The sequence below is a fragment of the Cheilinus undulatus genome, linkage group 20 (assembly GCF_018320785.1).
Source record: "Cheilinus undulatus linkage group 20, ASM1832078v1, whole genome shotgun sequence".
Lineage (NCBI taxonomy): Eukaryota > Metazoa > Chordata > Actinopteri > Labriformes > Labridae > Cheilinus > Cheilinus undulatus.
Genome location: NC_054884.1, coordinates 7,708,414 through 7,721,803, shown reverse-complemented (window position 1 = coordinate 7,721,803; position 13,390 = coordinate 7,708,414). Strand labels below are relative to the sequence as shown.

At 38.7% G+C, this 13,390-nt stretch overlaps 1 protein-coding gene across 3 annotated transcripts in view; it reads right to left on the bottom strand.

The window, feature by feature from the left end:
- Positions 1–13,390, bottom strand: part of ccdc57 (coiled-coil domain containing 57) — a 33,328-nt gene that overhangs the window by 7,598 nt on the left and 12,340 nt on the right. For 2 of the 3 annotated variants that reach the window (XM_041816552.1, XM_041816554.1), the window contains 10 exons: positions 13,009–13,209; positions 12,708–12,866; positions 11,562–11,724; positions 10,417–10,509; positions 3,939–4,212; positions 3,227–3,409; positions 2,269–2,381; positions 1,952–2,180; positions 1,601–1,701; positions 319–456 (listed from right to left, as the gene is read on the bottom strand). In XM_041816552.1, coding sequence (XP_041672486.1) covers positions 319–456; positions 1,601–1,701; positions 1,952–2,180; positions 2,269–2,381; positions 3,227–3,409; positions 3,939–4,212; positions 10,417–10,509; positions 11,562–11,724; positions 12,708–12,866; positions 13,009–13,209 — 1,654 coding nt within the window. The remainder of the gene's footprint in view (positions 1–318; positions 457–1,600; positions 1,702–1,951; positions 2,181–2,268; positions 2,382–3,226; positions 3,410–3,938; positions 4,213–10,416; positions 10,510–11,561; positions 11,725–12,707; positions 12,867–13,008; positions 13,210–13,390) is intronic. The other variant, XM_041816553.1, reaches the window with a different exon arrangement.

The following is a 13,390-nucleotide window of genomic DNA, read 5'->3' as shown; positions in this document are numbered from 1 at the left end:
ATAAAAAAAAGGTTTTTTGTTATAAGCTTAAGAGAATATGAACCCTTGGGTTCCTTGGGACTTGGGTGGAAGCCTTGATATAATTTTCAAGATTTTACACAGTTGTGATGTAGTAATGACGTTAAAGAGTATCAGCTACCCTCAGATTCATTGGTGCTAATTTATTAATAAAATTCTTTATGCAATTAAAAAAATATATAAACTGGGGATCATAACTTATTTGCATAATTTTTTACTCCATATCATTTTTGTAGTTCGAGTAAATATTGTCATGTTTTATATTTTCCTCAAACCATACTGGCCTGATTCTGGGGTTACCTCAGGTCTTTCCGGGGTTTTGTGACCCTGTGTCCACGGGTTAGCAGCCCCCTTTGTGGCGGGATCCCTGCTGTTGTTTTCAGGCCGGGGTTGTTCAGCAGGCGTTGACACAATCTGCCTCAGTGCATACTGCAGCTCCTGAGGGCAAATATACAGAAGTTAATCTACTGCACACTCTAGAGGCAGGGTAGGGAACTACAAAGGTACTACAAACTTAAAAATCTAAGAGCAATAAAATATCTTTAATCTAGAAAAACACAACAAATGATGCTTCACTGTAGGAAAAACTTTTTTGTAATCTTATGTCAGGATGTTCAACTTTTTGGAGGCTTTCAGTCATAGCAGACTGTCAATTTTAAAAAGGCTCTTATTCTTATTTAGCCAAATAAAGGTTTTCAAGTCATTTTACCTGCATGTCTCTGTATGCCTTTGAAGAGAAAAAATACACAAATATGTATAGTTAATGGGTCTGTCAAACAAAGTAATTCATAGAGACTGATCTCAGAATTCTGTGGTTAACTCCTATAAATCTTCCCCTTTCTTCCTCTGTTTTGCATTTGAAACATTTTCTTTCATTTTGGATTATTTCTTAGGTATTGAACTACGTGTAACTGACTTCGTTGTTTGGACACAGAGCTACTTTTATTCTGAAGGAAAATAAGATCAAAGCCTATGAAATGTACATAACATTGGAAAAATGATTTCTTTATGGAGTGAGAAGGAAGTAATAGGAGCAGAAATAATGAAATGATTGATAACACAAGGATCGGATGACTTTTGAGACATTTAGGAGTAGAGATGGACTTATTTCATAACACTGTGGCTGAAAGGAGATACAGCAGAAGATCAATCAAAGTGTGCTGAAAGGGGCAACAAAGTATGCTATTAATCACCCTTAAAAAACTTTATGTACTACTTATGGACCTTAATTCCTTGTGACAAATGTATTTGTGCTAACAGCCTTAAAAGTACAAATTTTTCCAGTTTTTTTTTTTTTAAATTTTAGGCAGAAAACTAACGCATTTTTATTTAACTCCTCATGATACATTCACATATCAAACCACAGCTTATGCCACAGTTTGATTTAGTATGTTTCTTAAATCCTAGGATCTGCAGGATGTTGGATAATGGGTAATTATTACCCATTAAACTGAAAGATCCCCCAAATTTAGAATGAAATAATTAAGTGGATATACCTATATATAGTTAGTCTGCTGATTTTAGATTATTACAGTGAACTCTGACAGAAGGGGGACATAGCTGTAAAAAGGTGAGCAGACACCTGTGTGGTAAGCTGATACTGTAGCCCCTCCAGAGCAGACAGTCTGTCTTGTTGGTCTCCTCGTGTCTCTGTGGACAAGTCCCTCTGTGGCTCTGCTGCTTCTGTTACACACAGAGTTTAAGGAAAAAACTTTAACCTTACTTCTGGTCATTTAATTTACCTGCTATATTTGCTTCTCAAATGGTAATTATATCTGCATCTTTTAAACACTGATTAAACACTTCTCAGACCACTAGTCTTAAACAAGCAGTAAATTAGTGTGACTGTTGTTATAAATAGCTCATAAATCTATCAGATCCTGAACACACTGTGAGCTTATAGATAACATGTCAGCAAGTGTATCTGTTGTACCTTGTAGTCCAGCAGCGGTGATCTGAGCACGGAGGCGGTTGCCCATCTTTATCAGCTGCTGTTTCTCGACGCTCAGACGGCTGATACACAGTGCTGCCTGCTTCAGCCTGGTGTGTAACTGAGAACTGTCAATTTTATCAAATACACCCCCGGACATCAGAGCCAAGGTCTGCTGCTGCTGCCGACACAAACGCAGATTCTCCTCCTGGAGCTGTCGAACCAGAGCAGCCTGGATGGAAGATGGTGTTAAAGGTCAAAGATCCGGGTTGGAAAAAGTATCAAAATTTAAGACACTCTAAATGAACAGGTCCACTGACATTTGTCACTCCCTGCTCTGTGATGCTAGTGAGAGCAGGCTCTCTGTGTGACACTCTGAACTCCTGTTTCCTTAAAGACGAGGTGTTGGCACATTTCTCCTGACATCCTCCACCTGAGGATCCAAAACAAACATAAGAGGGAGAGTTCACCAAAGTTCCAACATGTTTCTTTTTCAGTAAATAAATGTTAAATACAGTTTCCTGCTTTGATAAATATGTATATCTTCTATAATATGCTAAACGGTGCTTCATGCACTGCACATCACTACAAACACACCATTTCCACTGTAAGGCACAGTGCTGCTAGCATCATGCTGTGGGGATGCTTCTTAGCCAGCAGCCCTGGAAGGCTTGTAAAGGTAGAGGGTAAAATGATAGCAGTAAAATAGAGGAAAATACTGGAGAACAATCTTATTCAGTTTGCAAGAGAACTACGGCTTGGGACAATGTTTATTTTCCAGCATGACAATGACCTGAAGCATACAGGGGAAAGCTACACAGAAATGGTTTGAAGACAACAAGGTAAATGTTCTGAAGTGGCCAAGTCAAAGCCCAGACCTCAATCCAACAGAGAATTGGAGGGGGCTTGCTGTTACCTATTGTACATTACATATTTTTATCTGATTGACATTATTTTCTAGGAATCTGGTTTCTCTTTGACATTACATTGTTTTTTGCCTTTCTGTTAAAAAACAATATATTGACCACAATTGACTTTATAAAATCAATAAAAGGGTAAAACATAGAAGGGGATGAATACTTTTGATAAGCACTATAGGTACTTTTGTACTGAAAGCTTATAATCCTATCCACTGTCCTGTCTCTTAAATAAAATCATAAAAAGTCCTAAATTAGATCTTGAAGAAAAAATAAAAGACTCAGGTAAGATTGCAGCAACCCAAATTTTGACCATACAAAGGTAGAGGAATAGATACATAAATAGACACATCAAATATACCTTGTTCAAGTCCCTGCTGCCCCATGATCGTGTTGTCTGCAGGTATCAGGTCCTCTGAAGGTTTATGTGCAAATGGAGATGCGCTGAGCGGTCCTGTAGCACCCTCTAGCTGCTCCTTCAACTTCCTGCACTGAGCCTTCAGTTGAGACACCTCCTGCTCCAGAGCATCAGTGTAATCTGCAGCTGGTTTAACAAAGATATTTCTCACTACTCAGTTGTGTTATGTCAGTCTTAGATTATTTTGTTTTCATACCACTTGACAGTAGGACAAAAGTCTGAATTTTATTTCATTGGGCAAATTTCCAAAGGAAACTGTGTAGCCTATGTGTGTGGGGCATGGTGAGTAACTGTAAGGTAAACTAAATGGTCCTGTGCCTGGTTTAGATAATCAATAATTGGTATCTAGACCACATTTAGCCTGCATTTTTTTAAACTGAAAAATTAGAAACTACTTTATATTCATTGCCCATTTGTAGATGTGTCCCTGTGGCATCGAACATGTATGTATATGATTTGATTTATATGAGAAATCATGTTTGAAGTTTAAAAGTCTGGTATTTTTACAAACCTTCCCTGAAGCCTAAATGTTGGATAAATGTAAGCCATGAAAACAGTTTTCTTTGTGAGTTACAGTATTTGCAGTATTTACATATATTACATCACTGAATGTTGGTGAACTATGTTTTTTAGTGTCAAAAAGTGTTGACCACACCTGCTGGGCTGACTTTAATGGAAGTCTCAGTGGACTGTGGAGGGGGTCCAGTGGTTGTCTGAGGGTCACTGTGGGTGGAAGGTGCTTCTGGTGGCTTAACTGTCTGTGGAGGGGAGGACTGTGGTTGGGTCTGTGTCTGTGGGTGGAGTGGGAGATGACTGAGACCCTCCATGTCCTTCCTCATCTGGTTAACCACAGACCGCAGGATGCCATTCTGCTCCTGAAGACGACGGATCTCTTCTGAAGCCAGGTAATCCACCTGTGGTGTGAGACCCTGTGGGAAGATATGGATCAGCATGGAGTTTATATTTTATTAACACATTTTACATACGACCATGAATGTGACCGGGGGCACCCAACTTGAATCATCTTATCCTGTCTGGATAACAGCCTTGTGTTCTCAAACAGAGCCAGTAAAGACATCATTGATTGGCATTCCTCATCCAAACAATTTCCAAAATTGTTCCTGTGTAGCTAACCATTAAGTTTGTATTTGGGGTGTGATAGAGAAGAATATTTCATTTTTCCACCCAAATTCACCCTCAAACTTCCACACTTGTGTTTTACCCATACAATACAGACAGGTGTTTGACCTGCCCGTCTCAGCTAGAGTTCCTAAAGTTTGTTTTGCTGCAAGATCTCCATTTACATGAGTAGGTGTCCTAAAGCTTTGCTTTTGTAAAAATCCATCAGGCCGATATAATGACCAGTTTTTGTCTACTATGTCTGTATGTATGCTCCATCACTCTGCTTAACAACTGACCACAAATGATTGTTTATACCAAAACTCAGATATGATCCTAGTCAAAACCAAACACAGCAACAATAAAGACCCAATATTGGACAATCTGACTTTTTTGATTATGAAAAATTGCAGACACTCTCCTAAACATTATCTGAACTGCACAAAATGCACTTCAATGTACTGAGGTTGTTGAACTTTTTCTTTGCTCTTAAATACTAGTGTGTTTAAAATAATACAATCTCCATCTGTTAAAGACCAGTGGTATCAAAGTAGAGAAACCTCAGGGCAAATATGTTGTCAACTTTGCTAGAATAGAAGGATTTGGCAAGAAGAGAGGGTTTCTCTGAATATTACCAACATATTTGTGAGTCTAATACAGTTTGCAGCAGTTTGCCTTCAGTTTTTGATAATCCAAACAATAAATAGCTTAATATTAGGTCTTCAAAACTATTGTTGTTGCTAATGCTGTGGCAATAATCGTTTGACTTTTACTAATGATATATAGCATCCATAATCAAATAAAAAAGACTGATAATTTTCCTTTTGAATTAAGTATTAAAAACAGTTAATCATGTAATGAATTAGCACATTATTGTTAGACATTCTTAATGTCTTTTTATGTAGAACATTTCATGTTTAATTTCTCTTACTGCTTCTACCCTGCTTTTATTGTTTTATCCCTCTAAATGTTTTAATTTGTCTTGTTTCTTTTTTTATTGCTGATGTTTTTTTCTAATTTTTGTTTATTTGGTCTCAACTCACAGTATATAGGGGTTTCTGTTTTGCTGGGTTTAGATGCTCTCATGATGTCCACTTGAAGTCTTTGTGATATCTCAGCTCTCAATATGAGTTATGAGGTCTCGGTTCTTATTTTGTCTGGATTCTAATGACGTTTGGGTTAATTATGTTAAGTCTGGTTTTTGTTTTGTCTCTTTTGTGGTTCACATTGGTTGTTGCTGAGTGTGCTTTTCTACACATGTGCATGCACTTTGTAAACCTAAAACAAAATAAAAGTTTTTAAATATCTCTATCTGTGCATGATTAATCAAAATAACTTCAATACAATGTGATCTTTTCCTTCATCTCTTTTTAAAATACATTAATATATATTACAAACTCTATATATTTTCCAGCTCTATCCATAACCACACATGCTTTTTTGTATTTAAATTTCACTTTATAGCAGCAAAAGTAACCTGACTGACTTCATCCGTAGAGTATCAGAGCGCGTCTACTTTGGTTTCATTTTGAGAGGAGTCACTTTGCAGGAAGTGTTAGAGACTAATTTATACTGAAAGGCTAATTAATGGAGAATAAATGTTGTTAGACCCTTTTTACAGCCACAAACATCCTCCACTATTAGAGACTGAAAATTGAGTTTACAGACAATATCAAAGATTTCCATAGAAGAAGAGCAGGCATCCATCCATCTGTTTTCAAAGGCTTATGAAGAGCCAGGTCCCAGTAGCAGCGGGCTAAGCTAGCTGGTCCAGACATCCCTATTCCCGGCAACATCTTCCAACTCCTTCTCTGGGATGCGAAGGTGCCCAGGAGGAATCCTGTTAAGATGCTCAAACTACCTCAGCTGGCTCCTTTTGATGTGGCTCCACCCCTAGCTACTTTCAGAGGTCTGAACTCCCCACTTTGTCTCTACACTCGAGTCTAGACACCCTCCTGAGGAAGTTTATTTCAGTCACTTGTATCCACAATTTCATTCTTTCAGTCACTACCCAAGCTTATGACCATCAGTGAGGGTTGGAATAAAGATAAACTGGTAAATTAAAAGCTTTCACTAATGACTCAGCACAACACCTGTAATAATGCTGAATCTGATACTGCACTAACCCAGCTTCTGCCCTCACGCATGAACAAGACCCAGAGATTCCTAGACTCCTTCATGCAAAGACACTCCCTATCTGGAGGCAGTAATCCACAGTTTTCCATCAGAAAACCCTGACCTCAGGTGCTGACCCCTCATCCCAACCACTTCCAATTAGGCCACAAACCACCCCAGAGCCTGCTGGAGGTCCTCAGCCGAAGTAGCCACCAAAACTACATCACCTGCAAAAAGCAGATAACGGATTCTGAGGTCCCCAAACCGGATCCTCCCTAAAGACTAAGGCATTAAAAAAACTGCCAGCTTGGACAGTTAGGTGCATACATGAACTTTATAGCTGGTAATATAGACTTAATACAACATTGATGCCTCTGTATTGGATATAAAAGAAAACAAGACCATAAGCAAGTAGACTGTCTTTTAATTTTAGCTATTGTAGTGACTGAAACTTGAAAATGTGGTAGGTGTCAAGGAAATTAAGAACATGCTGCCAAAACAGCCTATTTCTAAATATTTCCAACCAAAAATTCAGTGTGGTTTGCATGTTGGACAATGAAAACAAATAAGGATGATTTTTTTTTTAAATTAATGATTAATTTTTTAAAGTTAGCAAAAGCATAAAACATGCTGATTCGTCTACAGAGGGCACTAGAATCAGCATTCACTCACCCCAAAATATTCAACTTTTTCTCTTACATCTCCTCTTCAGCGTCCCATCCGTTTTAATTTTATGACCCATACTGCAGCCATTCAGTAGGAGGAGCGCTAAGTGTTTTGGCTTCACTTCCAGGCAGCTATTGCTCTGCCATCTTAATATGCATCTACGCCTGCAATCAATGGTACCACCTCCTTTGACTGCTAAAAAACAAAAAACAAAAAAAAAACTCAGGTTTAAGGAAGTGTTTGAAAACTGTCATTAGTGTTTGCAGCCTCATGTTTTTACATGAGCCATGTAAGGTGCTTTAAATGGAGGTCTGATGTGCTGTATGGCAGGTTAGATAGAGGCTGGTATGCTTGACTGAAAGGTCATCATACCTCTGAGGGTGCTCAAGGAAAAGGCCAAAGGCCAAAAAAGAACTCTAAATAAATGCTTATGGGATATAGCAGTACTTCATTTATAACACCCCATGTCATGAATGAGATAGTGATGAGGATATGGCATGTGTCTGGTAAGTTAACCCTTACTGTAACATCTTCCAAGCTCAAAGGTGATTTACTACTTCCGATACATTAGAGAAAAGTCCTCTGCAGATATCTGTTCTTATGTAGCTGCTACTCCTCCTAGAGCTTCAGCATGTTGCCCCCTCCTCTGGGATCCAGGAGCCAACCTGCAGCAGTGAGTTTGAGTTTCATGCTAAGTAAACGTACAACACCAAGGAATGTGAAGCGACTGAAAGGGGAGAAAAACCAGCATGTGGGTGGTACGTCCTAATGGTTATTTTTATGGGAAACTGAACGAATATGGATATTTCAGTGATGAGGATCTTTGCTAGGAACAGTGAGCTGGTCAATCATCAGCTGAGGTGCTACAGCAGCTGTATGTGTCTCTTGTTACCTATACAACATGCAACTACAGAGATGGCATTTTGGCATATGGAGAGTGTGAAGGGAGAAGGTCATTAAATGTCATAAAGGGAAGGGTTTGTCCTCTGTAAAGTCTGTGATGATTTGCCAAAGTGAACCTGATCCCTTCAGTGTTCATGTGGAACTAAAAGCCTCAAAGATATGAATGTCACAAAAACCACCATGACACATTCACCAGGAGGGATAAATCCAGAACAAATACGACAGAATATCTCATCAGTATTGCCCAAGGCACACTTCTATTAGTAAATACCGATTTTTCTAAAACCTAACATTGTCTTATGAGAAAGAGAATGTGTTAAATATTTCTTAATGGGTAATTTAGATGTATTTCATTTAAAAAGATCTATAGAGCCAACAAAAAGTATCCTCCCGCTTGGATGCTTTGCCCTTTTATATATTTTATAAATCACTCATGGTCAATACAATTTGGCTTTTCGACAGAAAATACAAAGAAAAACTTTTAATGTCATAGTGAAAACACATTTCTACATAGTAATGCCAATTAAATAAAATGTAGTAACGTAAAATAAGTGATTACATAAATATTCTCCTCCTTCTCTTCTTTGCAAAACTGCTCAGGTTGCTCAGGGATCAGGAGTGAACAGCACTTTCCGAATCCAGCCACAAATTCTCTTCTGGATTGAGGTCTGGGCTTTGACTCTGCTTTCCAGGGCCAGCAGCTGAGATGCATCCCCACAGCATGATGCTGCCACCACACAGTGGGGATGGTGTCCGCCAAACATAGCATCCTGTCTGATGGCCAAAGAGCACCATTTCAGTCTCATCAGACCAAAGAACTTTATTCCACTTGACCATGGACTCTACCACAAATACTCTCAAAAATATTATAATTACTAGATTTTTTCCTTTAAAGTGACCTGTACAGGGTTATTTATAGTCCATCTCAAACTGAATAATGAACAATCTTGTTTAGCATCGTTCCACTATATCATCACATGTAACCATCTGGCAAAGCTCCAAACTGATAGTCAAAAAATGACCGGACCAATTGGCATCATTTAAGGAGAGGTGGTTTTAGTTGAGGCAATGGCAAGTCTAAGCAATGATGCTTAATGAAGAGATTATCATGGATGCAGCTATAGCAGAAGTTTGATCCGAACCGCACAACATATCTTTATTCATGGTGGAAAAGTTGTTTTTGCTCTCTCAATGAAAACCTCTGGCTCTTCAACTGGCTCCACCCTCCAAGTCTTTCTATTTAAAGGTTCTGCCCTTCCCAAACGAGGCCCATGGGGAGGTTGCCTAGACGGATGTGAAATAAATCTTACACCATGAATATGGGAAACAGTCTATGTAGTGCATCAGTTTATCCCCCTAGTAACGGGCTTGCTTTTAAAGTAATAAATGAATGTAAAAAAAACACAAGAATGATGATCTCTCAAATCAAGGGGCTGCAGAGTCTGCAGTCATGCTGAGATTGACCAAACAAAGTAAAACAAATATCTGAGTCTTGATTCCACTGAGCTGACTACTTTAAAACTTCGGTTTGCTAACAGGCTATTTCCTCTGTAAAATCAGATAAGCTGGCACCAGATGTCAGCTCACCAGTAGGGAACACAAATAAATGAATGATGAATCAACACAAAGGACTGTGCAGTGAGACCACAAAGCACCAACTCCTTCTCACTCTCTGTGACTGGGGTCGGTCTGGCAAAGCTCAGAGTATCTTTGTTAGAGTGCAACTGGAATAAAGAAAAGGCTGTCAGTTCACCATTTTGGTCATATTCCACTGTATACCCCTCTGATGGAACTTGTGTTGTGGGGTAAAATTTTGTCTTTTAAATCAAGAGATTGTACTCCTGTGATCAAGGTTTGAGAAATTACTGTGGACTCGTAGATGCCTTTGTGAAAACATGAGGAAAATTTGTCTGTAAAACAACATTTTAACCATAAGCTACAGTTGGACAAGGGCAAAATTTAGCTCAACTCTTGCAAAGTAGTAGAAAAAGCAACGCGGCACCATTAGAACGGTGTAACTTCTAAACGAAGGGTAAGGCCAGTAAAGTTGCTGTCATTAAATGTGTTAAGGCCTATAGCCCTACTATATGTTCATTTTCTTTTCCTAATATATCAGAAAGACAGTAAATTAGAATGTACTGAGTTCTAATAAATTCATAAGATTTACAATCTTTAATACTGCATTGTAAAAGCATAGCATCACAAGTTTCCTGCCTTAATCATGACATTAGATGGAAAAGTGTAAATGTGGTGATTTTGGGGATAAAAGATCAGTAAATGACATCCATCATTAGTTTGTAGTTTGCAGATCAAGGTGCATGTTTTCTCACCTGCAATGCCTGATCTCTTTCTGTTTTAACAGAACGAAGTAAAATGCTCAAGTCCTGCAGCTCCTGTTCTTTCTCCTTCAGCTCAGCTTTTACCTAAGATACAACAAAAATAGGAAAAACAACAATTTCGACAGCACAGGCCTTGAAACTAGCTTTAGAGACATGCATCTCTATGTCTCTGTGAACAAGATTAATGTTTTCTCAGTCCAAAAGACAATCATGCACAATGTATAAGACCTAAAGCTGTTTTGAACTGAAGTCTATGATAATGGAAAAATAAAATCAATTGTTTGTCCAGTGAGGTCTGCAGAAGTCACGGTGAGAAGAAAGTTAGTACAACACATATGGCAGCACAGGGGAAGGACACTAGGAATGCAAGCAGGGCACAAACAACATGGATATGACATGAGGTTTGCAAGTAGTGCCCCAAGAAAATAAAATAAGGTGGAAATACAACAAACATAAGGGCAAGACTAATGCTAAATCAGCTTAATAGTTGACAAAATGGTGTGTGTGTGTATATATATATATATATATATATATATATATATATATATATATATACAGTTCTTAAGAGCATTGGTAAAAATTGGTAAAACCAAAATCATTTTTTATGTTTCTGCAATGGTTAATACACCAATATGTAGAAGCTCTTTAACCAAAATGATATTTTTAATGCTAAAATATAATTATTATTGTTATCCATAAATTTTCACATTTACTGATTACAAAAAAACTGAAAAAATAGTAAAGCACATTAATATTTCTTGATTAATATGTCAAATTATAGTTATTTACTTGCATTCCTGAACAGAAAAATTAGTTTTAGTGGTTGAATGTTACGCTTGATGAATTTCTGACTTCTCTGAGAAGCCCAGTGAGCCGGCTCAAATTTGGGTATAAAAAGGTGAATTCAGTTTGAAATTCCTCATTCCTGTTCAAAATGGTAAAATGTGGAGAGCTCACTGAAATGAAAGAGTCCGCATTAAAGCACTTCATGATGCTGGATGGTCTCTGAAACAAATATGACAGGTGGTCTAATAAATTTGTTTAGCACTGTATATATCTATATATCTATATATATATATATATTTTTTTTTTTTTTTTTTTTTGCATATAAGGTATATCATGTTGGAGAGGCTGACCTGGTCTCTGGCCCAGGTCAGGTCTTGTATCAGCTGCTCGTTGGCGAGGTATAGTTCAGCCTTCACGTCCTCACAGCGTCTCTGCCACTCCAGCTCCACCTGGACTCGTTTCTGCTCTAGAAGCTGCTCCCTCCTCAGACCAGCACTCAGCTGCTGCTTGTACCTGAACATGCAAACAGACAGACATGGCACATATTTCAGAAATGTATCAGCAGATATGAAGACTTTTATTTCGATAAATTCTATTAATTTTTATACATCCTATATTGGCTTTTAGGCATATTGGCAATATCAGCTGAAGTATTTTTCTTTTCCATCCTCACTCCTTAAACTTTAAAATTGTTTAAAGGACTGAAGTTTTACATCTGAACTACATTTCTACGTCAGCATGGATATACAGAACTGTGCAGAAGTTTTAGGCATGTTAGAGCCAAAAATTGAGGTTGCATAAAGACAAAGATTTTGCTTGTACGCCTGCCTGAGGGTACCATCAGGCAGGAAGGAGAATTGACTCAACTAGAGTTGTGCTCTGGACATCCTTGCATATTACCAGGGGCATGGGGACATGTTGAAAAAATAACAAAGTCCTCAGCTTTAGGATGGAGTAAAGGGAGGATGTGGCAATTAAGCCTGGCCTAGGCTACCGTCCTGGTAGGTAGTAGAGTTGCCATGAGCCCCTAGTCCTGCTGGGGATGTCCAGAGGGCTTGCAAACAACCAGTGGTCTACGGTGAAAAGGCAGGGACAAAAGAAATGCAGTTGAGACTGACCTTAGCTGCTGAGCAACACATGTGTATGTCGACATATGTTGAGCTTGACTCTGCCCCTCCTCCCTCCAGTGCCAGGTTATGGCACATCCAGCCTGTGATGAGTCCTTAGCGCCCTACATGCCTAAAAAGTATGCACACCCCTGTATATATCAGCGCACTCCCTTCTTTTTTCAGTTAACCATCTGTTACTCAGGGCTTACAGGTCTTGATTCTTCTGCGTTTTCTTGCTTTGTCTTTTGTCTTGCAATGAAACATAAATTCCTGATATTTAGCTCAGTGTCAACAGAAATCAGGATCAATATTGGTTTTTGTGCACTCAAAAATTGTTTCTGAATAAAGATGTCTTTGCATCTTAATTCTCTGCTGCTTCCCTCTTACCCCTCTATCTCCTCTCTGCTCCTCTCCAGCTCACTCCTCAGTTTGGTTTCTCTCTCCTTCAGGGCGATCATTTCTGTGTCCTTTACCACCACCTCACTGGAGACCTGGCTGACATATTCGTCCCAGCCATTCTTGATCCTGTCCACCTCTGTGCGAAGTCTTTGAACAAATAAAAAAACAAAGACTCATGGTCATTCCTCAGCAGCCATACACATTAACAAACTGTGCACAGAAAAAAACAGATCAACTAAAGCTGAGCAGGTATCAGGTTTGTTCTTTCTTGCATCCCCATCTCTCCCACCTGTGGATGGTCTCATCTCTATGCTTCATTTCCTCTTGCTGATCTCTCTGTGCACTGATTAACTTTGAAGCTTGAATCTTCCCATCCTCCTGTAGTTTGATGATGCGTTTCTCAGCTGTCTGCAGCTGCTCTGTGTAAGCCTGACGCTGCGCCTGAAGCTGTGTCTCATACTTCCTCAGAGCACGGATCACATCATTATACCTTTACAGAAACAGACAGACGTTAAGAGACACGATGAAGGCATACAGTACAGGTCAATCTCCAGTTTCTGCAACCACCATGAGTGTAAATACTCAGATTTTAATAGCAGCACTATATGATATGCAGAAGAACAAACACCTGATGGAAAAATCAACTAAATAATAAAAGATTTAGCAAAACA